Source organism: Lytechinus variegatus, chromosome 6, assembly GCF_018143015.1.
Source record: "Lytechinus variegatus isolate NC3 chromosome 6, Lvar_3.0, whole genome shotgun sequence".
Classification (NCBI taxonomy): Eukaryota; Metazoa; Echinodermata; class Echinoidea; order Temnopleuroida; family Toxopneustidae; genus Lytechinus; species Lytechinus variegatus.
The window spans coordinates 9,428,160-9,454,543 of NC_054745.1; the positions used below are offsets into that span (position 1 = coordinate 9,428,160).

The 26,384-nt window shown below is 33.2% G+C and overlaps 1 protein-coding gene across 1 annotated transcript; it reads left to right on the top strand.

Moving 5' to 3' along the window:
- The first annotated feature begins 13,313 nt into the window (after positions 1-13,313).
- On the top strand, positions 13,314-17,748 carry LOC121416500. The gene is made up of 2 exons (XM_041609991.1): positions 13,314-13,500; positions 14,898-17,748. The coding sequence occupies exon 2, from the start codon at positions 14,928-14,930 to the stop codon at positions 16,599-16,601; it is 1,674 nt and encodes a 557-aa protein (XP_041465925.1). The 5' UTR covers positions 13,314-13,500; positions 14,898-14,927; the 3' UTR covers positions 16,602-17,748.
- The last annotated feature ends 8,636 nt before the right edge of the window (positions 17,749-26,384 follow it).

A 26,384-nucleotide genomic window follows, 5' to 3' on the forward strand; every position in this document is an offset into this window, starting at 1 on the left:
CCAGATGGTTATTGTAGAAAGTCTTTAAGAATGGCTGAATTCAGTATTGAACGTGTTAATAACTGACTTGTGTGAACTAAACCCGATCATTTACCAAACGACATTTCATTCAATTTCATTCGATGTTATTCACCTAATAGTGATCGGGTTATTACTCGATTGAAATTGCTCTCAACTTTTTTTGTGGTAAAAAAAAGAACGAGGAAGGGGATAAATGGTATGAAATGAAAGTTTCGTATTGTATACACCCCCCATGAATGTTAGAGAAACAAAAAAAAAAAACAGATGAAATCTCGTATAAATAGCGGTGACCAATAGGGTTCTTGCGTAGTCTGCATTCATATGACGGTATATATGATGAAAATACAGAGAAAGGGATAATTTTTCCTTTTTATTTTTTTCGCCGATCAAAATCTAGTGATGTTTGAAAATAGGTGAGATTTATCTCAATGTTATTTAGCACACGGCCATATTCACGAAAGTATTACATCATACACCTATTTCAATCAGTTAATTTTTCTTCGTTTGAACAGATTGTACAGCAATCACGCCTCTCGTACAGACAGTGACGTCATCAATTTCGAGTTAATTCAGAGACCGATGCGAGGCATATTTCGGAGAGGCATTTTAGCGTTTTTTAATCGGCGATTTTCACCTTTTGTATTATTTTTGGTATTTTTGAATGACCCACTGATAATCCCCACATCATTACCTTTCCATTGATATATAATAAGACCACATTCATAATCAATACTTTCTCCTTTAATTAATTTGTCAAATAACTGCACATAATGTAATTTTTGCTCATGGTTTCATGTTAATATGATATTTAATTCAATTCAGTTCATTTGTTTGTATTCTAAATTGTGTTTAGTGTGTAAACAGGAAGTCTATTCCAGAGGCATTAGCTAAAGTGAATATTCTAAAGATGAATATGATTGCATTCTTCTGATCATAATTGATCCGCATTGAAGTTATCCATATACATTTACCCCCCCCCCCCCCTTCTATCTCTCCGCTTAACCCCTACATTACCACTGTACTGTATAATACGACACGCGTATCAATGTTGTTACAATAAGTTGTATATACATCGTTATTGTCTATATTATAGGAGTATATTATTTATCGAAAATATTACTATCGAATTTCTTACAATAATCAACTTTGTACAGGTTGAGTTTAGCTAAGGTTATGCTTTATTTCAACTATCGATTCGATTGCTCGTTATTGTCAATATAGTATAGGTTATTAAAAGTCTGTTCCTAAAATGGAATGGGAGAAAGTGCAATAATTATATCAATATTTTCTTCCAGCAATATATCAGATTTAACGAATTTTCTTCATTTTGATTGTCTGAGCGCTATTACAATAATTACTATGGGAACTAGTATCGAATGAAACGCTCGACAATGCCAGCATGCTGTTGGATCTTAAACAGCTATAACAATTCGCTTTATACAATTTGAAAAAGGTACATAAAGAACTGTTCTATTATGATATAAAAAATATGATGATTTATAGTCAAGATCTACCGTTTTCAAGTGTATAGTGCGAGATAAATAGTAAGTATACGTTTCGTTTTTAGTACAATATATTTTCATTATGCTTTGTTTTGATTTACTAACACTGTTGAATAGAAAAAATGCCAATGTTTGTTGATGTATAGACTTTAATCAAGATGAAATATAGCATATAGAGGGAAAGGTTTGTCAATCCACTATCAGTTGTATACGAATTATTGACCTTAACGCTAATTATCAACAAATCTGAATCAATTTTTCATATTTCAAATTAATCAGAATCTTTGCATGGTGAGAGGTCATAATGGTCACGGCAAGAGTGTTTTTATATTTGTTTTTTTTATGAACAGAAATAATCATGTAATTGTATAATCAAGTAATGTGGTCAACATACATGTATTACATGTGAAAACAACTTTATATGCAGCTCATCTTTTAATGATACCATATAAGACTGGCTTTAGAAATGATAAAATGATGTTGAGAGACAAATGGGGGAAGAGATTATAAAAAGAAATAAAGAAGAATTGGAAGTAGGAAGAGAGAGAGAGAGAGAGAGAAACGAAGAGAAAAGGTATTAAGAGGGAGATTAATATATTTATAGAGATAAAGAGAATTATCGGAAAAGAAGAGGGGATGCGAGGGGAAGATAGGGAGAGAGAAAAAGACACAAGGGGAATATGGACAGAGAAAGAAAATAAAGATTAGTATAAAGCAGAAAATACAGTGAAACTGAGGAAACGGAAAAATTAAGAGTGAGTGTGTGTGAGAGGGAGAAAGAGAGAGAGGCGATATAAATATGGGAGAGACAAAAGACGAGACACAAGCTATAGTCCCCAACTAGACAAAAACGTTAAAATAACTATATGATCATGATTGCGATTTTGTGCATGGTCAGCCGAGCCCCCCCCCCCCCTCCTCTTTGAAAACCGTTCCGCGGCCCCTGGTTTGTGTGTGGTTGTGTGAGGGGGAAGAAGTATTGAAGAGATATTGAGAGGGTGATAAAGAATGATAATTATAGAAGTGTAGCAATGTTTTTTGTTCTCATGAACTAAGTAATATCATGATCATTGTCAAGTGAATCATAGCACAAGTTATGTCAATAATAGGAATTCTTAGCAAAACTGAAAAAAATGATGAATTTGAACTTCGTAGAATAATATTGTTTCGTGAAAATAAAGTAAAGGAAAACATATTTAGGAGGCTTGCCAGAAAAGTTTACGTATAGGAGATAGAAAATTCCCGGGGGCAATCAAAAATATTGCTGTACACACGCGGGACCAAACAAAAAAAACGCCTTAAAAGGAAGTGTTTTTCAGTTTAGGACGCGGTCCTCGCGTGGACTTGCTAAGTCTATAAAAAAACACCGATTTTCAAGAAAAAGGGTGGTTTGGAAAGATTGGTCAATGGTCAATCGCGGGGTCAAACGTATTTAGGGTATGGTTTTTCCCCATGCTTTTTTGTGTAAGACCAGCCAAACGTGTGTAGGGTATGTTTTTCCCAAGCATTTTCCCCCGAGGTCATATTTTGGTGACAACTTGTTTAACCCTTTGCGTGCGGGCCCGCAAAACCGGATACCTCTCCCCGCGGAGGAGCCGTTTTTGTACATTGCTGAGATTTGGATCTGTGGCGGTGTTTTCCTAATCTATTGCTAATTGCGCCAAACTGAAGTATCTTCAGGATTTTTAGTATATGTAAGGATGAAAGATCAGACATTTTTCTTTCTAGAATTAAAGGTCTCGCTTCTCAAATCAACAGAATACATAAGAAATTAACGAGGAAAAGTACTGGGGCCAATTGCACAAAAGGGTCTTTCCAAGGACCGTCTTTCGTGTCGCCCATCTTTTATGATACGCTATAAGCGGGGGTGTTTCTGAAATTTATGATAAAAAATAAGATTTGTTAGCTTGCTTTTAAATCAAATTTTATACAATTTTATGATATATCATATAATTTTATAAACAGATATATATTTTTTTTTAACGGACGAATGACATATGTTTGCAGACGATTTATTTAAAATGCGTTTTCCATGGCGCATCATAAAAGATGGGCGACACGAAAGATGGTCCTCACATAGACTCTTTCGTGCAATCGGCCCCTGTTATTTTGTCAAATCTTCCCTTTTTCCCAAGTCAATAGGCATCGTGTACAAAAATGCGTAAGGGCAATCAGCACGCGCGGACAAGTTGGGTTCGATCGATACCGTTTTGTTGTCTGCTCTGGTGCTTTTTTCATTGCCTATTGTCACGCTACTCATGAATGGTATCTTTACCCCCTTGTATACAATCATTTGCAAAGTATATAATTACGACGATAATCCGTTTTGGGTGAAATCGCAGTATACCAAATACCTTCATTTTCCAGAATGAATAAAAGGGGTGAATATTCCCTTGCAAGTACGATGACGATGCTGCGCAACGAAATTTGAAAAATGATGTTGAGAGACAAATGAGGGAAATAAGTAGGGAGAGGAGAGGGAGAGAGAGAGAGAGAGAGAGAGAGAGAGATGAAGAGACAATGAATTTAGAGGGAGGTTAATATAATAAAGATAAAGAGAATTATAGGAGAAGATGCGAGAGAAAGGTGTGGAAAGAGAAAAAAGAAAGGCACATGGAACATAGAAAGAGAGATAAAGATTAGCATAAAACGGAAAAAAGAGTGAAAGGAAAAGGGGAAAAGAAAGAGGGTGTGTTTGTTTGTGTGTGAGAAATAGAGAGGGAGGGGAGAGGAAGTATTACAATAATATAGAGAGAAAAGAAAGAATGATATAATAGAAGGTTAGCAATGTTTTTGTTCTCATAAACAAAGTAATATAAAGTAATGTAAAGAGAAATAAATCACAGGGCATGTCAATCATAGGAATTCATAACAAAATTAAAGAAAAGATGAATTGGAACTCAGTAGATAGATCTGGTTTCGTGATAATTCAGTAAAAGAAAAGTAAACTATAGGAGGCTTGCCAGGAAAGATTAAGTTTAGGAGATAGAAAAATGGGGATAAGAGAGAAAGAGAATAAAGAGGAGGGAGATATCAAGCAAGAGTAGAAATAAGCAGAAAGAGGGATAGAGAGAAGAGGGAGGGGGCATAGATCTCAACGCCCCTAAACTATGTGAATGTCAGCGCAATTGAAAGCTGGTTGGGCGGCATGAAATGATGCCATTTTTCTTCGACGGTCCATATTGGGGAAACCCCTTTCTTATTCCAATCCATTCTACTTCGAAGGATGGCGCTCACTCAAGCCTGAATACACTCACATTGAACAATGTTGAAGCACTTGTTAAACATGTGGTTTCAGACATAAAATCATTTAAAATCAGAAGCCATGGGAAGTCTACTTTACCTTCATTTAATAACTTCAATAAGCTAAATACAGACCCCCTTTATACAAAACACTAAAACGACATTATATTCGGATTCAGTTCAGTTCAGTTTGGTTTATTTCATTTCAACTCAAATCAATTTTAACAGCAAAATAAATCATTACAAAGATATAAATGAATATGCAAGTATATACAGTATGACAATGTGGCATATATAAGTAAATATATACAATAGACACGGAACAATATAATCATTATATAATCTTTACTATTTAAATAAATGTTGAGGAAATGGAGGGATCCACTAAAAAGCAGGGCTTGTTGAGTGTGGATTCCTCAAAGAATAAGTTAAAAGACAGGTTTGTAGGTATAAGTATAAATGCAAGAACGAGAAAAAAAATCGTAAGAAAGCTATTGTGATGGAATACAGAAATGATGGATGAAAGTGAAAAGATAGATAACCGAGAAGAAAGACTGGTGCACCTGTGTGGATGAAAGAGAATGAAGGGGGGGGGGGAATAAGGGTGATGGCAGATGAAAGATAAGGACATAGAGGAAAGAAGAGAGAGAGAAAGAGAGAAGTTGGGTCCTGAGCGCTCAATTTGGACTTACTCTATAAGATTCGAGAATGTGCTTTTTTAGCTTGATTTTAAAACAGTTCAGACTAACGGAGTTAATGATGTCGTGACTGAGTGTATTCCAGTATTTAGGACCGTAAAAGGAAATTGTTTTTTGTGCGAGTTGAGTGCGGGTACGGGGAAGGTGAAAACGGAGTGATTGTCTTGTTGGGTAATTGTGAATGGCGTTTTTTTTTTGAAAACATGTTAATTAATATGTTTGGGAGTTCGTTTGAATTCAATTTGTACATAAATTGCCCTGTTTGAAAAAGAAATAGATCTGGAAGTTTTAAAATATTGGACTTGTAAAATAAATTGTTAGTATGAAAACGAGGAGGAGCATTATGTATAATTCTTATAATGTTCTTTTGTAAGATGAGAATTTTGTCTGTAAGATATTTGTTGGCGTTACCCCATGTCATTATTCCATAATTCAGATAGGGAAGTATTAGGGAGGAATATAGTGTAAAAAGTGTTGATTTTGGAAAAAAGTGTCTTATTTTATTCATTATACCAATGTTCCTTGATATAGTTTTGGATATATTTTGAATATGAATGTTCCATTTCAATTTATCGTCAATCATGAGACCTAAAAATTTAGGTGAAGAGACCCTATTTAGAGCAGTATCGTCCAAAAGGATGTCTCCAAGTAGATTTTGTAAAGTGTTACTAAATAACATAAAGTTTGTCTTCAGGATGTTAAGGGATAATTTGTTTGCTTTAACCCATTCAACTACATGTCTCAGTTCACGATTTATAGTAGACAATAGTGTGTTTTGGTTCGCATGGGAATAAAATAAGGTCGAATCGTCTGCAAATAAAATGAAAGATAGAACATCTGAAGATTTATAGAAGTCATTTATGTATATTATAAATAACAAGGGACCTAGTATACTACCCTGTGGAACTCCACAATTTATTGGTCGCAATGCAGAACTGTGATTATCTATTTGTACAAATTGTTTTCTATTCGATAAATAATTCCTGAACCATTCCAAGGCTTTCCCTCTAACACCATAGTGTGACAACTTTACTAATAGGATATCATGGTTAATTGTATCGAAAGCCTTGGAAAAGTCCAGGAATATTGCAATTGTATGTAAATGTTGATCAACGGCATGTGATAATGTATCGATGCATTTCAATACCGCTTGAGTTGTATTGTGATTTGCTCGAAAGCCAAACTGTGATTCGCAAAAAACATTATGTTTGTTTAAGAAGTCTGTTACTCTAATAAATACGATCCTTTCCAAAACTTTGGATAAGGATGGTAACAGTGATATTGGTCTGTAGTTTTTTGTTTCAGATGTGTCTCCTTTTTTGAATATCGGGATTACTTTCGCAATTTTAATGTTATTTGGTACAATGCCACTAGTGAGTGATAGGTTAAAAATGTGGGCCAGCGGAGTCGCTATTGTTAAGATTATGGATTTGAGGATACAGTTATCAATTTCGTCGTGTCCTGAGCTTTTCTTTCCTTCTAACCTATTCACTATACCGATAATTTCCTCACGGTCAGTAGGGACAAAAAACAAAGAAGATTGGTTATTATTCCCCAGATAATTATCAAATTTACTGCCAGTTGTCGGAATATTTTCAGCAAGTTTTTCTCCAATTTGAGAGAAGTACGAGTTAAAAATCTCAGCTATCGCTTGAGGTTCTTCAATAAGATCGTTAGTCTCTGATTTAATTTTGATAATATTTTGCGTTTTACTGTTTCTGTTTAATGTTCTGTTAATTATTTTCCATGTGTTTCTCATGTTATTTTTATTAAGCTCAAATTGCATTGCATAATAATGTTTTTTCGCTTGTCGTAGTAAATTGGTCAAAATATTTTTATATCGAGTGTATTTTTCACGAGTCTTATTATTTGGATTAGTTTTGTATTTATAAGACAGATTATTTTTCCGGTTTATAGATCTTAAGATAGATTTAGTCACCCATGGAGATCTAGGGTATTTTTTATAGTTATTCACTCGTTCTCTAAATGGTATACAAATATCAAATTTATCCTTTAAGATATCAATAAAATTATTGTAAGCCTCATTCACGTCTTCAGAATCATAAATTTGTTGCCAGTTAACTGTACTTAAATTTTCATTCAGGCGCTCTAAATTTCTGGCATTTAAACATCGAGTTTTTATTTTAGAATTACGACTTTCATCTCGTGTGTTTAAAAGAGTAGTTCTACAGAAAATAGGGTAATGGTCAGATATATCAGAAATAACGATTTCTGAAATTCAGAAATAACGATTTCTGAAATTCAGAAATTCAGAAATAACGAAGTCCAAGATTTCTAGTCGAACAGACCGAAACCCATGTCGTCATCAGACTCCTCAGACTCTTCCTTCAAGATATGATCCTGAAATTTTGCATCTTTGCATAGAACAAACATGAATTCGAATGATTCCTCTTTCAAAAAAAGACATATCTGCCATATGCATGCTACTAACCTTCACGCTTCACGTTCACAATGTGTCCAAATATTCTGAAAGAAGATCAAATTAGATATTTCAAAAAATAATTTCGAGGCATCATGGCGATTGTGTGCCTGTGTATAAAAGCACTTCATTTCAATTACCCCGTCTCTCAGATATGACGCAAACTTAATGTCTCGTGTTGACTTAAAAAAACAAAGTACTTCACTAGAGAGGACTTCTGACACCATCAATAACTTTACAAATTGTTTATTATTGCAGAACGAAAATGATAAAAAAAAATAAAGGAAATAAATTTCGCGAACATTTTTTTTTTGGCTTCTTTCAGGGTTATTTATATATAAATGATTTTATGGAAATAGGAAGGATGAACATCATCTCTACTTTGGAGTTTTAAAGATGAAAGTATTTTAGTTAACTATAAACTTTTTTGCATATTTCTAGGGAGTATTTACCCTGTAACAATATATCTATCGTAGATGGTTGTTATATGTTTTGTATAATGAGGTATGTACGCCTTGCAATGAAGTGAAACCTTTTTATAGAAAGTTTAATGAGGTATATTGAACGCCTGATTTGCTAGGATACCATGTAATGCTTCAGATCTAATTTTAATGTAAATCACATCTTTAATGTACATTATGGTGCATCTGTAATGTACATTATGTTACAGCTTTAATGTACATTATGTTACATTTTTAATGTACATTATGTTACATCTTTAATGTATATCAATTTCCATTTTAATGTACATTAAGTTACATATTTAATTTGCATCAATTTACAATTTTAATGTACATCGATTAACAGAAATAACATTATTTACATCTTCAATGTACGTTAATTTACATTCTTAATGTATATCAATTACCATATTCAATATATATCAATATACACCTTTATGGCACATCAGTTAACATAACTAATGCACATCAATTTACATCGTTAATGTGCATCAGTTAACATCTTTAATTTATATCAATTTAGATCTTTAATGTATCAATCTACATATTGAATGAACATTTTTTTTTTTACATCTTTAATTGATTTACATCATTTGAAACTAGATTGCCTACCTTATTTATTTAACCATCTTCTTTTATTTTCCATTTTCATCACTAAACACCCCCAATTTCAAGTGTTTCAACCAAAATATCTTAATTTAGGAGTCAATAATGAACTTCGTTCAATTGACTTTTCCAATAAATGTATGCACTTGGTGAGTGCTTCTTTTTCTTCTATCTCAAGACATTCAGTTAATTTATCCGAAATATTTTCATTCATCTTTACTGCACAATGATAGCAAACGAACTTTATCTAAAGATCTCCAAACTCTGTTTTTTTTTTGTTGGATTAATCTGAGTATATTAGTTTTCTCATTAAGACATCCAAACTTGTCATTCAATCACCCCCCTTCCTTTACTCATCAATGCAAACCAAGGAGAGTCACTAAACTTCATTTTGATAACCCTATTGATTAGTAGAATTAGTTATTGTTTGAGATTCTGTTTTAAATTACATTATCTTTCCCTCCAACTTACCACAGTGTTGAATTGTTCCTCTATATATTCCATCAGAGTGTCCTTTACCTTTGATTACCTACTATACAAAGTTTACGCGTTCTTTACTCGGTATATTGTTATCAGCTTCTCTAATGATTTGTAATCTTGTACCTCTTAATTTTCGTTTAACTACTTGTAATTTGTTTTTCGTTATTTCACTGATTTAGTTCAAAATAAATACAACAAGTTTTTCTCTTATTGTCAGCTACTGATGGTTTGAAATATAAAGGTCGAAAATTTGAACCTCACGAATCATGATAATGTTTTCATAAATCTATAATAAATTCACCCCCGTTGAATACAAAAAAATGCCATAATTCACCTATTATATTGAAAATATGCCATTGCGTGTCAACCCACACCGTTCTATTATGTTGAAGATATTTAATTGCGTGTCAACACAGACTGTTCTATTATGTTGATACTAATATACCGGCACCCGCTGGAACGGTAACTAACATGCGAAAATAATAATAACAAAAAAGAGACATGCGTAATTTGGCAGGCTTTTTTTCATAAAGTTGTTCCCAAGTTACGAAAGGCTCTACTCAAGACTGGCGCATGTTCTAATCTGACAAAGTCAGCTACATAGGGATCCGTTTAATAACCAAAGAAATGTTCACCAGTCTGTGTGAAGGCATTCGTCATAACTGACAAACAGTTATATGATACACACAGCAGATAGATTTTCACATTCACATTGACTGATAACAAAAGATTACCAAAACGTTTGACTTCAATTATTGAAAGCATCTTGGTTTATCATGTTTATAGTTCGTGCATGTACGGTTTGAAGTTATGACAGAATGACTGTTGGCATGGAAAGCGGAGATAATATTTTAACCTCCGTGGAAGAGACCCGCTATAGAAAATTGAGTGTCTGAATATAAAAACGGTCAAGTCCAATTGAGTTAGATATGGGACATTGCTCATTATACAATGACTCTTCGTGTGTATAAATCATAGATCTTTGTGGAGGTATTCGTCATAACTCACAAACAGCGATATGATACACACAACAGATAGATTTTCACATTCACATTGACTGATAACAAAATATTACCAAAACGTTTAACCTCAATTATTGAAAGCATCTTCGTTTATCATGTTTATAGTTCGTGTATGTACGGTTTGAAGGTATGACAGAATAATTGTTAGCATGAAAAGCGGATATAATATTCTAACCTCCGTGGATGAGACCCGCTATAGAAAAATGACTATCTGAATATAAAAACGGCCAAATCAATTTGAGTTAGAAAGGAACACTGTTCCTTATACAATGACTTTTCCTCTGTATAAATGATGAATCTGAAATCATTAAAAATTGCCTTAAATAAAGGGTAAAGAACCTAATATACCTTCATATCATTGCGCCCTCTCTCATTACATTCAACTCTGTACATACACTAAATGCATTTTATCAGTTTTTTAAATTATTATTTGACAGAGATGTGGTTCAATGGTTGTGACGAAATAAATACATTCATCTGAATTTCTAATTTTATGCAGTTCTAGATTAATATTATGATTTTTTATTTTACAAGATGAGAGGGGTATTTTCATTATTGATCAGATGTAAAGTGAAATCTTGTTTTGTTTTGGACCTGGTCTAAAATGTTTAAAAAGTAATAGGTAATTGAAGACCACTTGCAGATGTCTGTGATTGTGTGTTACTTGGGTATAATAATACCCTTTGTGTGTGTGTGTGTCAGAGGATTGTGAGGGTGTTTGGGTGGGCGTGAGTAAATAAAAAAGTAGCTCCTCAAAAAAATAAGAATTGTTACACTAATGTGCGTGTGTGGAAGTGGGGCATGCAGGGACGGATTAAGTATTAATATTTTCATACAAAATTTGCTCACAACACAAATAAAGGTTTTTTTTGGAAGAATCACCCCCTCCCCCTTCACTCACTAGCAAGCAATAAAAAAGAAATTCTGCAAATTTACAAAGGCAGTTAGAAAAAAAAATATCTGGCAAGCATGAAATAAAGGCCTTTGCCAAGGAAAAATTCTCACTACTATATTTTCACCCCCAACCTGAACTTAAATGGGGACACCATCTGTATTTCTTGTTTTTTCTATTTAATTTAAAACATAAAAGGGGAATATCATACCCACCCCCCCCCTGATTCTTGAACTGTTGTTTGTGTGCTTAAGACTTCTTGGTGTCATGGATAGAGGAAGATAGAACTGTAAATTATGAATGATACGTCATTTTCCAGATTCTTTATTTTATTTTATGTTTTTATTTTGCAACACATACGATAGGCATGTCCTCACATTTAACACTCACACCAACGCACAAACACCCACTTGCTCATCTCAAACACATCAGGTATGAAAAAACCTAAAATACAAAAGGACAAGTGGCACTATTTCTATGATACATAAAACAAATCTCTTGGGTATCTTTTTTTAACATTCAGTAGTACAAAAATCTTGCATGCAAATGAATGTAAGAATGACCAAAGACCATATGATTCTAGAAACGATCCAAATCCACCAGACAAAAGGCCCCGCCCATAAGCAACGATAATATTAATATTCATAAAAATACAATTTGTTTACTGATGTTCTTTGATTTTGGCGAAATATACTTCAATTGCCTAAATAAAAAAAAATACCTTTTTTTCTTTTTTGTCGAAATACTTTCAGCACGCTTTGGTTTTTTTATATTCATATACTCAATTATATCATGGCAATTACATGTATAGACCATGGTAAAAATGAGATGAATGTTCAAATAATAGTGACAATGATTATGTCCCTCAAGCAAGTTTGGAGCTCCATATGTAACATCACATATGAGTATCCTTAATATTATCATCATGTAAATATAAGTTGGGGAAAATGTTAAGTTTTCAAATTTTCAAATGTTCTTAAGTGTAGGATGAAATAGTTAATACATCGTAAGAAGTTTTTGATGTGAGAGATAATGGGTAGTTTATTCAATAAAAAAAAATATACGATTAAGACAAGACTTTCTTTACATTTATTTAGCCGACTCCATTAGGGATTATCAATCAATTTCAAGCAAATTATTATTCTTTTATTGTTGCCTGTATATAACGTGATTGAAATTCTTCACGGCATGGTCAAATTGTTCATTTTGGAAGAAAAGGCAGTTCAATTTACCCAACAGTTGCATAGAAAGAGACAGGGTGTTTGATTGTTGGTTCATGTTCAAATTTAGCCACGTGGCCAGGTGTAGTTATAATAAATGTTGGATTCTTAGCACAACTTGCTAATTGTTATTCATATTTTTAGTGTAATTATCTATAATAGAGACTTCGTACTGAATTTTATGTTGGAAATAGAGTTAAATATCTTGACCGGACCGCAAAATGGAAACATGTCATAACATTTCTTACAAACATGACTTGATGAAATCTTCAGCTTTTGACGAAATCTTCAGTTTTGTGATATCTAATTACGCCTATCTGGCGCAGTTTTCCAATTCTGCATTAAAATCATATGTGTTAACTTCTTCTGACAAAACAATTTAGGTCAAATAAGAGCCAAATATTAAACACATCACAAAATACATCGTTTCACTATTAGTTCCTGTTTGGGTCTTTAAACTTGAATTTGAATATGAATAATGTCTCGAGCATGGGTACTAATCAGTGTATATGGTTGATAAGTGTCGATAAGTGTTGATAAAGGTGAGTGTGTGTATGTTTAGGGGGTGGGTGTGACGGAAAATTTAAAAGACGTCAGATATTGCATTTTTGGCAAGAAGACAGAGTTTCAGTTGCGAAGAGTTACTACGTTTCTACTTCGCAAACCATTGACAAATTTGCTAAACTGGAAACTACATTAGATATGTAGTGGTATAGTTGTGAAGAGATGTGAAATGTGATATATAATATCCAACATTGAGCATTTTATTTGATTTGTGCACTAATCCATGATGTGGAAAATCCCAAATGTTTCACAATACACACTGCACGTCTGCTCAGTTGTACATTGTATACATTCATTCACACAGTGTATAGAGATTGTAAGCTGATAGAGGGTGTACACTTGAATTTATAGGTAAGTGCAAAGCTTAAGAATTATATTTCATTTGTAAGGATAGGAAAAACATGATTTTGATAACTTATCATATGAACATATTTGATCCATGTTACTTTAACTTGGCTGTTTGTTACGAACATGAGCTTCGAAAAAAATGCCCTATTGAAACTTTCCAAAAATTTCCCTTTTAATGACGCCATGCCTACAGTACGTGTAATCTACAGTAACTCGTCTCATTTCCATGTTTTTGTTTCAAACATTTTTGCTTATATAGTTTGCCTCTGCATTTTCCCCATTAATTTGTGTGTTTACATTGTATTTATCTCTTACACTATTTTTTATCAAAAAAATGTAAGCTGGTTATATGTCATTTAAGCCAGATTATGTTTTATGCATCCCATGATTGGAAACAAAATAGAACCATTTCACGAAAAATATCATTTCACTTTTCAAATAAAGATGATATGTACATCATAACCATAAGTACTTATTTTATGTTTTTATGTTTTACCTTTAGGTGTTGTATAAAATCACCTTTTTATTAGTATTTGCTCCTTCTCGGATGGCAGCACTAATTATGCTTTTCTGACTTCAAGCTGTCTTGTTCATTTTTGAATTCTGTCTGGGTTTTGAGAGTGGGTTTATATAAACATTGTCACAAATGTATTTTAATCCATGAATGAAATATATACATATAAATGAATGATAATTCTTATTTGGTCTATGGAAGTATTAGAAGGGACTTATTCTTATTTTATAAAAGGAATTTTCATACAATATTTTATTTTCTTCCACCATGAAAAAGCTTTAGACTTTTTACTCTTCGAACATCTAAATATCGCTCATTGCATAAACGCAGGCCCTAGACTGTCTTGCTAAAATTGTTTGAAGTTGTTTGCGTTGCTATTTCGCACTATCGTATTTCATTCCCACATTCTTTGCAATTTGAGCACTGATCCATGTTTATCATGAACGAAAAATAAAATTTATACCTCCTAATATATTTATACTCTGCACCTCTTTGTTTATCTGTGTTACGAGGATCTTAATTCAGCTAAAGAGAAAAAATAGTATCAAATTAAGTGATGTTTAATTGGTTCGAAAAACAAGGTAAGAAAATTTAAGATTAAGTTTGATAACACTTTCCCTGTGAAGGTTTCTGAGAAAGCGAGAGACTTACGAAACGGCTTAAAACGTTTGATCAGAGGACGTTAATATACACGTTAATTTAGTATGACTGTGTTGATGTTTGTGCGTGGGTGTGTCTACTTGCGTTTACGTCTGTTTGTGAGAATTTTGTGAGAATTCTGTATTTAACGTTATTAAAGTTGTTAAATAATCTTTAATTTACCCTGGTAATATTTTTTTTTCAATTGTTTCTTGAGCTCATTTTAACTTTTTTTGCATTTTTTTAGGTAGGCTACTGCCCCTGTATTTTCTTCGTCATGGCGTCTAAGTTCCCAACAAAGAAGAGTGGAGAGGTCGATCTTCGTACAAGGAAAGGTCATGACATGACATGGTCTTGTGACAAGCATGGTGAGCCAATCAAATTTTTCTGTAAAAAACACAAAATTCCCATATGTCATCCATGCGCTACCAAAGATCACAGTCAGAAACCATGTGAGCTAGACGACATCGAGGATGTCATCTTCGAAAGGAGGAGACAGCTAGATGAAAAACGGCCAAAAGTTCAAGAACTTCACAAACAATTGGAAGTCCTCAGCACGAAAATAAAGACTGTATCAACGTCTGGAAGTACTCATCTTCGGACAATTAACAACAACATTCAAGCATCATATCACGACAAGATCAAATCTGTTGGAGAAAAGGAGAACAGGATAATTAGGGTTATTAACGAGGAGGCAGATGAGGAAATAAGACTAGTAAATGAGAAGAGAGAAAAACGGATAAAGGATTGCAACACCGAGAGAGAAAAGGAGCGACAAATAATCAAAGACAAAGAAGCGAACCTTTTATCAGATACGAAGACAATCAGTGGGGTACTTACTAAGAAGACAAATAATCTCTCTTGTAAAAATCAGCATGCAATAAAGACTTTGATGAGCATTGAATCAACCATCAAACGTATAAACCAACATGATGAAACATTGGTGAATGAAGCTCCTCAAGTACTTGCATCTATTGATGAAAATTTAAGTTTGAATGTTCATCAAGATGTTAGCGACTGTCTTGACCGAATACAGAGTGAAGTTGAGAGAGTGAAGTTTGTAGAGGGGGAAGTAGGTGGAGAATACTATGGTAGAATTGATGGGTATATCGGTAAATGGGAACTTGTCAAGTCAATCCACATTCCATGGGCTGTTGAAAAGCCGTGGGTGCGTGGTTTAGTCAGTGATGATGAGATATGTGTGCAAGACGTAGGTAACAATGACATGTATGTTACAAACATCAACACTCAACACACAGAGAGAGTCATTGATGAAGGTGTGTTGATTACATCATGTGCGCCCATAGACAGTAACGTAATAGTATGTGGTAAGATGAGATATGATTGCACGGGTGACAGGATGGATGGATGCATCATTCTCTATGACAGACAATGGAAGGTGATAAGAGACATCAGCATACCAATGTATGGAGACTCCAGCTATTGTAGTATGTATGTTGATGTTGACAGGGATGGGATGATCATCGCTGCTCAGTCCAATCAGTCTATTATCTACGTCATCAATCCTACTAATGATAAGATAGTAAACACTATTACGATGCAGGGTAAGAAGGTGATGTGTAGGATACAAGCCTTGTCATCAGGTGATATCGTTGTGGAGACAGATCATGATAAATTCACTGTCATCTCACGATCAGGAGAAGAGAAGGCTGTCATACACTGTGATGAGTGGGTCTGGCCACAGTGTCGCGTTGACAAACTGACAGACACACTCTACATTGCGTATTGGGATAGAGCGCGTAATATCTACGCAGTTGATCAGGTGTCACGTGATGGTATCATCCAGGCAAGGAGGATCGTGGAATCCGAGGGTTCATTTTCCACTCTCTTCACCATGTACATCAGCCCTTGTCTTTTTACTCCTTCTGGTAACCTCGTAGGATGTGACAGAAGCAAACTTCTTCTTTACAAGAAGGCTTTTATCTTGTGAATCATCCAGGCTATCTACTTTATTTTGTGAAAAGATATTAGATTACTCGTTGCATTGTTTGTGCTGGATATCGTTGTGTTTCCAATCCAATCATCGTGTAGATTTAATCTTGAGAAAAAAAGAAATGATTTTGTAATTAAATGGGAAACGGAACGTGATGGATAGTATGAATGTTAAAACCAAGAATAAAACCCTCATAAATATTGATGTTTAACATATTTAAGATAGAATGATTGTTATTAATTCATATAACGATATATAGACTTGAGGAAAATGGACAGAATTGATACCCTAAAGATCATCTCTACTAATCGATTCAGTATGCTTCCTAATCGTTTAAATTAAATTCATGTATTCTACTCAGTTATTAAACCGCCCTTACTTCTTTCATTTGTATATGTCACACTTTCATACCTGATCCAGAACACAGGTTACTAGTTTATATCAGTAAATGAAGTTATATTCATTCTATCATCATGCCACATTGTCTACATGATGATATCTAAAAGAGTCGATTGATTTGATAACAATCGATAGAAATGATAACAATTGGTAGAAATGATAACATTTGGTCGAACTGATATTATATTCTGTACAAAAATGATTACATTCAGCATGTTCAGTAAATACGATACCATTCTGTAGAAGTGATGACATTGTGTAAAAATGTGTTAAAATTCAAAGAACTGACAGCAGTCAGTAGAAATGATATCATGTGGTAGAAATGATAGCATTCGGTAGAACTGATAACATTTCGTATAAATGAAAACAATCATTATATATGATAACGTTCTGCTAAAATGATAAAATTGCGTAGAAATGTTTTAATATTCCCTACAAATGACATCATTCAGTACAGGCTCCCCTCTGAAAAACATCGTTGATATGTTATCAACACTAAGTAGGGCAATCCCTCCGTCCTTTTAATGATCATTTCTTTGTTATTGTGAATATATCTAGTGTTGTTGTAACTTTTTAATTGACGGAAAATAGATACAATACAATACAACATCCTGTACAAGTGATAACATTCGCTACACATTATTTATTTTCGATTTATTTGTTAGAACATATTTATTCAGGTACAAAAGATAAGCATAAAACTGTTTTTCATCAATGAATGAATGACCTGATGAAAATATAAAGAACAACATAAATCATCATATCATACATGAAAATAAAGTCAAAATCTAAGTCAAAGATATCAATACTTAGTAACATAAATAAACGATTGTTACTTAAATGATAATATGAATCAAACTAAAATATATTAAGTTATCAAAAGGGAACAGTTACTAATTATAAAACTACTCATTGTATAATTCATTCATTGATAAAACACTGAACAATGAAATATTTATGGCATTATAGAAAAATCAACATTCTATTAACATTCGGTAGCTCATTGGCGTCCTCTACATTAATTAATGTTTACATACATCATTAGTGAGGTCAATTTGATTACATCATCTTATCATTTTTCCCTGTCGGTCAATGGTATCTCAATTTAAGAACCTGCCTTGAAGGATATTAAAACCCTTAATATTCAATAACATACAAGATGTATGTTAATAAGACATGTTCATATTGTCGTGTTAGATAGAATTAGACATGACAAATATTTTGCGTTTGTGATTTAATAAGGTTTTATTATAATGTGTATCGTAAGTGATGATGATATCAGATAATACATTTTGTGTGTGTGCATTCTAAACTTGTGGATAAGCGAATGACACATGTTATGCTGTTGATAGTTATAAAAGCTTTTTTTCTATAAGACTGATACCAGATATAATTCTGTGAAGTATTTCATACTCCTCCCCCCCTCCTCCTCATATGTTTATACACACTCTCTATTATTTTCATATTTCCCCTTTTCTTTCTCTTCAACGTATATATATTTTGTACGATCACCATATTTTTTTCTCTATATATATATATTTTTTTTGTTTATAAAGTTTGGAGTTATATCTAAATTTCTGATAATGATTATCAAGTTCTCTAGATTCCAATCAGATTTATTGTAACAATCATCAATATTCTTTAGCTGTATTATTAATAATATGTAGATTGTTCTTTCAACTATCGCTCATTATATAGTGTACTCAAGAACCTTTGCTGAAAACAGCTTTGTATATGTGTCGTATTAATTCAGTGTTTCATATCCAGATAATCAAAATTTGCTTCATGAAATGTGCGCAACACAAATCCAATGAATTTATATTTGAGTTTGAGTTTGATGTTTTATTGTCCAAACAAAGTATACATGTATGCAATAAAACATTGCGAAATTTTAAGTTTTACAAAGGCATTAAAAGGATAAATGGGACCAGAAAATAGCATGAAATGCTAATCGTGTCTGAGAGCATTAATACATATAAGTAGGACAACAATGGGAATACAATATGATAGGACCTATATACATATGAATAAATGTTGAATATATACTTATGCTGCTAACTATACTATACCTTGCGTAGTATATATTTGGTGATTAAATGAAAAGTTTTGGTATCTTAACTAAATCAAATGATAAAGGATTATCAAACATAATGTTCACAAAAAAGGCAAGATCATTGGTTAACATTTCAAAACAATTATTTTCACTATTGTTTGAGATATCAAGAGTTTTACGAAACTAATGATAATACAATATAATGATTAAATATGAATAAACGTTGAATATATGCTTAATCTAATAAACAAGCTATTTTACATCTAGTACAAAATATATTTTGTGATTAAATGTAAATATAAATGCGTTACAGCTCAGAATCATTTTATAGTGCATACAGTGATGTATTTTAGAAGCGCTTTTAGATTTAGATATAAGTAGGAAATGTATATAATTTATTTCTAAAACTCTGTTTCCATATCTGTTTTATAATCTCTGATTTTATAATATGTGATACAAAAAATGCACTTGCTTGCTGGTAAATATGCACATATAACGGAGACCTTGTTGATGAAAAAAAGAAGAATATAGGTCAAAACTTCACCATGTTCATTCTCATGAAATAGATGCTTATTAGAATGCCTCCATGTAAAGTATTTGGAACTTTAGTGGATATTTTCAGTGAAGAAAAAAGGGGACTGTTATTTCACTGTTTAGGATTGTAAATACAGCTTTTGCCAACGTTGGCAGCGGCAGTGGCACCCAATGGCATGATGTGATGAACGTAGGGGCAATTTCAGTATATGTGCGCAAAACAATGAACATGTTGATATTACTTTGATTAGAAGAATAGATCGTACATTAAATATGTCTTGCTTCTAATGAAGTATATTATCATTACATTTTGTGTGAATTATACTAACACTTCTTGAATAGAAAAATCCCAATGTTTGTGGATGTATCATGGTCTTTAATCCAGACGAAATAATTCTAACCTACTTGGGAGCAGAAAATAGTCACGTGGAAATACAGAGGAAGTATTTTTTATTTCAAGAAAAGTTTGTCAATGCATTATATAGTTGTATACAAATTACTTTCAACCGTTCTGAATAAATATCTACGATTTTGAATTGGTTGAAATCTTTGCAGGGTGTATTTTGACGTCATCATCATGGTGATGAGGAGGGTGTTTTTAATGCACAAATAATCATGTACTTTTATAATCAAGTAATTTTGTCAGCATAAACGAAATTAAATGTAAAAAAAAAGAATCTATATGCAGTTCACATTTCTAATTTACAAATGAGTATATTGGATATGTAAGACTGGTAAAATAATAGGTAGAATGATGGTGACAGACGAAGGGGAAAAAGATAAAATAAAGAGAAGATAAAGAGAGAGGGGGAGAGAGGGCAGGGGTGGCAAAGTGGAGGGAAGTGAGAGAAAAAATGGAGAGACGATGAAAGTAAAGACAGAGAAAGAGATCGAGGAGAAAAATAACTATAAAAGGATAAATAGACGGAAAGGAGAGGGATAGAAAAGATGACCAATAGAGAGAGAGAGAGAGAGAAGAAAATAAAGATAGAATAGGAGGAGAGGGAAAATAGAGAGACACTAAGAATAGAGAAGAGAGAGAGAGGGAGAAGTGGAGGAGTGAGAGGGATAAATAGAGAGACAAGGGGAATAAGAGAGGGGGAGGCGGAGGAGAAAATTTAAAGGAAACCAAAACCCAAGACGAGAAGCAATATTATTGGAAAGGGTAAAATGAGAGGAACAATTTAAAAAAAAGTTTCATCAAAATTGGTTATGACACAAGCAAGTTATGCGAGTTTGAAAACTCTTGTTTTACTTTCTATGGGGACCCTCAAATTGGCAAACGTGCTTCAAAATGGCTGATTTTGTGGACAACGCTCCATTTGTTTTGTACGCAAATTTTTAGATTTTCCTCATTATCTTTCAAATTGCATCTTGCCTCCTTCTGAGCACAACATATGTCGTGGGGACATATAATTCACACCACATTATGTCAAGGTCAGGAGGACATAACGTGAAATATGTGAAATAATGGGGAAATATGTGTACAAATCAAATGGAGAGTTGTCCACAAAATCAGTCATTTTGAAGCACATTTGCCAATTTCAGGATCCCCATAGAAAGTACAACAAGACTTTTTAAGCGTCAATAACTTGCCTATTTCATAACCGATTTTGATGATTTTTTTTTAATTGTTCCTCTCATTTTACTCTTTCCAATATGATTGCTTCTTTTCATGGGTTTTGGTTTCCTTTTTTGAAGAACTACCGAGATGCAAGGAATGATAAAGAAGATAGGGTAGGGGTGAATAGAAGGGGAGAGGGAAAAAGAGAGACAGTGAGAATAGAGACTGGAAAAGAGGGTTAGAGGGAGAAATGGAGAGACAGGGTAATAAAGAAAGAATAAGGGAGAGAAAGAGAGAGAGAGAATATTTAAAGAATTACCGAGAATGATAGAGAGAGAGAGAGATGGGGGGGGGGGACGGGGTGAATTTGTAAATTGAGTTTGTATTTTCCTTTCTCGGGAAACAAAGTAACATTACATTACAAAGTTAAATATATCACAAAGCATGTCATTCATGTTAATTCATAACACAATTGAAGAGAGTGTGAATTTGAACTAGGTAGATAAAACTGGCTTCATCGAAATTAAGTGAAAGGAAACATAATGGAGGGACTTGCCAAGAAAGATTGAATTTTAAAGATATAAAAAAGGAAAGGAAGAGGAAAAAAGAGAGGAAAAGGAAAAGAATGATCCAAATGCTTTTTACTTTTGTATAAGTAGGAAATGTGGTACGATTACACAATAATACATTATAGTAAATGTGACCATCATGCTACTTCAATGTATTGAAATAAAAACGCCACTGTCATATTGAATTTATGTTCAATGCTTCAACAAAATATAATTTTGATTCATAATATCGCAATACAAAAAATACATTTGATTATATACAGAACATGCAGTATACAGAAGATTATGACATTGATAATTAATGAAAGTGAAATACATAAAATAACCTGCATAAAAAGCTAAGTTTGTAATGTATGGATACTGTCTCTGTTTTTATGGTACTTTCTCACGGGGGAAGGGGGCTTCAAGTATGTCTAACAAAATATAATATATGCATAGACATACTGAGCAACTCACCTGGCGTATTAAAATCCCATTGAAAGTGATTTTCTTCTTCATTAGAAGCCCCATTATTTTGGCCTCCATAAAGTGGCAGTGATCTATTGTCATCTATTGGTTACAAGGGCCTAATCACTAGTGGCAGGCCATAGATATTCATTCGAGCCAACCCATTGCTATTTTTTTATTTTGATATGGCTGATTGACAAAGTGTATGCATAGGATTGTCCATCTAACACTGATTCTATTTTTGGTAAGTACTGAACTTCCTTTTCCAACATTGGGAAGAAATATCACCAATTTTGGACTATATTTTCACTGCCGGAAGGATTAGGGCTATTTTGCTGTTTGAGGTGATGAATCTGCTCCTCCGAAGGTGTCTTCAAACACGCCAATTTGTTTTTAAAATGAGCCGGTCGAGGGACCCTTTTCTGATCAGATATGGATTGCCAGATATATATATCCTATCCTCTGGTAGTAAACATTCGACCCCCGAATTTCATCCTTATTTTTTATTAATTTTTTTAAAGTGCCAATTTAACACATGAGTCTATGGGGAATGAATTAGGCCTGTGATACCTGTAGGGGAAATTCCCTTTGTATGCTCCTTCCATTCTACGTCAAAAGATGTCGCTCTTTTAAGCCTACATTACACTCACATTGAAGCACTTGATGAAGTTGTGGTTTTGGACACTAAATCAGTTAAAATTAGAAGCTATATGCAGTCTACATTTAAATTGACATGAAACGATTAATTTCAAAGCTAGAGACAGAGAGGGTGAGAGGTTGCGATGTATTTCTTTTAAATTGTAAAATTACTGATCGAATAGGATATTCATTGATCATTGTAAGTGAATACAAGTGTAAATTACACAGGAATCTGATTTTATTCAGTCAAAATTAATGACATAAGTTTGCATTTAGAAATTATGACGTTCATAATTAAAGTGAAAACCCGATGATATCGTAATAGGTGACATCATTTTGTATGCAAATCAGTCCTGGAAATTATGATTAAGATACATGTAAGACGAGCTACAATACAATTTTTATCTTTCCCATTCCATGCCAACAAGGCTTATAATAATAGTGTCGTGTATATTGTTTTCAGTTTTGACAAAATGAATACTAAGATGTTTAAAGAAAATCAAGCCACTGAGGCTGGCCTTGACTTTTTTTTTTTCATTTTTACAACATTGTTTGCTATATGAACTTTAACGGATTCTGGAAAGTTGTTTAACAGATAAAACAAGTTTATAAATCTAAAATAAATTTGATATGCAATATAGGCGCATTGTGGTCTAGTGGTTCTGACTCTAGGGGTTCGAACCCCTAGCCATGGCGTGTTTTCTTTCAGAGAGGTAAATGGGTAACCGGCAGGATTGATTCCTTTAATGCACTGAACCCTGAACGTTCCTCGAGCTAAAGCGAGAGTAACAATAATAACAATGCGCCTCGAAATAGATTGTTTCTAGATAGATGGCGCTATATAATGGAATGTCTATCTTATTATTAGTAGTATTATTATCATTATTGTTATTATTATTATTATTGTTGTTATTAATATTATTAATTTTTCGTTATTATTATTATCACCATTGCTATTAATATTATTGTCATTACTATAGTTGTTATCATTTTAATTATTATTCAATAAATTAAAAATGGTTGTTTAAAATGTACTGTAAAGACAGATAAATAGAGTACAGTAAATATCGTTGTCTAAAAACTAAACAGCAATTTATTATGGCTATCTAATGCTTTTCTTGAACAAGAAATATTAGTTAGATCTGGGATATTAATTGTTTAATTATGAGCGAGAGTTACATATATAAATCAAACAAATGATTACCGAAAGAACCGAAAGAGTTCAATAAATATCCTAAGAAGCTATAAAATGAGGAGAGGGGTTGGAGGGAAAAGTTCCACCCCTCAGTTTTCTCAAATTTTGATGTGCAAGAATGTTTAACTGCATGTACGTTTTCTGCACTAGACAAAAACATCAGATTATCATTAGCGAAACATCATAAATTATCTTCTTTATTATTATTGGATATTTTTGGGGGGAGTTCACACCGAATGAAAAATGAAATCTAAACACAATCCGCCGGTATATCATGTTAATGATATTCCATTGCGTGTCAACAAACACTATCTTATTACGTTGATAATATTTACTGCGTGTCAAGAGAGACGGTACCATTATGTCGATAATAATGTACTGGCATTCACTGGAACGGTAACCAAAACACGAAACAATAATAAAATAGGACAATTTGATTTGTTGGGTGTTTTATAAAGCTGTTCGTGAGGTACGAATGACTTCACGCAAGACTGGTTCATGTTCTCAGGTGATAAAGTCAACTACAGAGGGATTCGTTAACCAAATAAATGTTCACCAGTCGTGTTACGTCATTCGTCATAACTCATGGGCAGCTTTATGAAAAACCCAGCAGAGATTTCCACATTGTCTGCTAACAAAGCATTGCCAAAACATTTGACTTCCATTATTGAAAGCAGCTCTATACGTTTACATGTATGGTTTGAAGGTATGAAGAAATGATTATTTACGCGAAAAGAAGGAGATAATATTTTAACTTCCGTTAATGAGAGCCGCTATAGAAAATTATATCACGGCAATTATAGACGATAGTAGATATAAATAAGTGACACTGATCATGCGTTTTGAGCACTCCAGAGGTGGATTTGGTGTTTTTTAAAACATTGATTTTATTAATATTATCATCATCTATTTAGTATGATATACGTTGAGAAAATATTAATTTTCAAATTATTCTTAATTGTATAATTAAAGTAAACTAGAGCAGAGAGGGTTTGTATGTGAATGATAATGGTAATTTATTTATTACAAAACTACACGACTAAGACCGGGCTTTCTTCAAATCTTAATTAGCCGAGTCCGTTAGGTATTATTGATCATTTTCAAGCAAACCATTTTTTTAAATTGGTGTTATTATAGATATTTCAATTTTTCGCTTGCATGGTCGTAGGCCTAGTAGTCATTTTTGAAGAAAAGGCACTTCACTTTAAACAGCAATTGTAGAGAAAGTGATAGGAATATAGGATTCTTGACCAAACTTCTAAAGTGTTTTATACTTAAGTCAACTTCTTTTATTTGACAATTTTTATTTATATTTATTGTGTACTGTGAAAGGCAACAAAAAAATCTACCTGCTATATTTTATTAGGAATCGAACCTTTGACACAATAAACACCATCATGGAGCGACTAATAAAGATTTCAACAATTTTATACTCATTGTTAGGAATCAAGAACTATTACTTTACATGTATTTGAAAGTCTACAGTAATTTTCTACAGCCTCTGCTAGTACATGTAAGTCAGGTTCCCAAACGTTTGTTACACTCTAGTGTACCCTATAACATGTAGAGTAAATATTTAATTTGATCTTAGAATGCTATGTTTATCAGAACATATTTCTGATATACCCATTGGCCATATCTTATTTATTGTAAAAGTGTAACAAATGAATTCTGACAACCTCTAGTATTTCTTCTGTTTCAGTAATTATTACACCAACTATTACTGTATGCCATGCTACACTGAAAGCTGCATTAAACTTGTATTAAATGGGATCGTAATGATATCTAACATTGGGTATATTATTTTATTTGTGCACTGATCCAGGATGTGGAAAATCCCACAATGCACGTCTACTTAGTTGTAAATTGAATTCGCATTCATTCACACAGTGTGCAGAAATTGACTGGTGAAAGAGCGTGTATACTTGAACTTATCGGTGAGTATGTAGCTTAATACTTTATTTGTGAGGATAAGAAAGAAAAAAGAAAGATATTTAAAAACTCCCCCGATTTACTGGGAAGTAATGGAATAAATATGAGAAACGCAAACGTAACAGTGTATGACACAAACCCTTTTCTTTCCACTCGGAAAGAAAATAGCCTACGTCTAGTGATTAGAGATGTCCCTCTATCTGCACATGACACTTTGATATAGCTGATGAACTTGATAAATTGAACTGTAAGATACTTGGACCTATAATTTACCAAAGGCTAAGGGTGGGTGGTCAATTGACGGACTGCTTCACTGGTGACAGGGTTGTGTATATACAGCCACCCCCAAACCCTTGCCAGGATTCATGACGTTTGGCCCCTTCAAAGGGAAGATATTTCACTTTGGCCAGATCCCATCTACCCATAGATCTACTGTGGTGTATTCAAG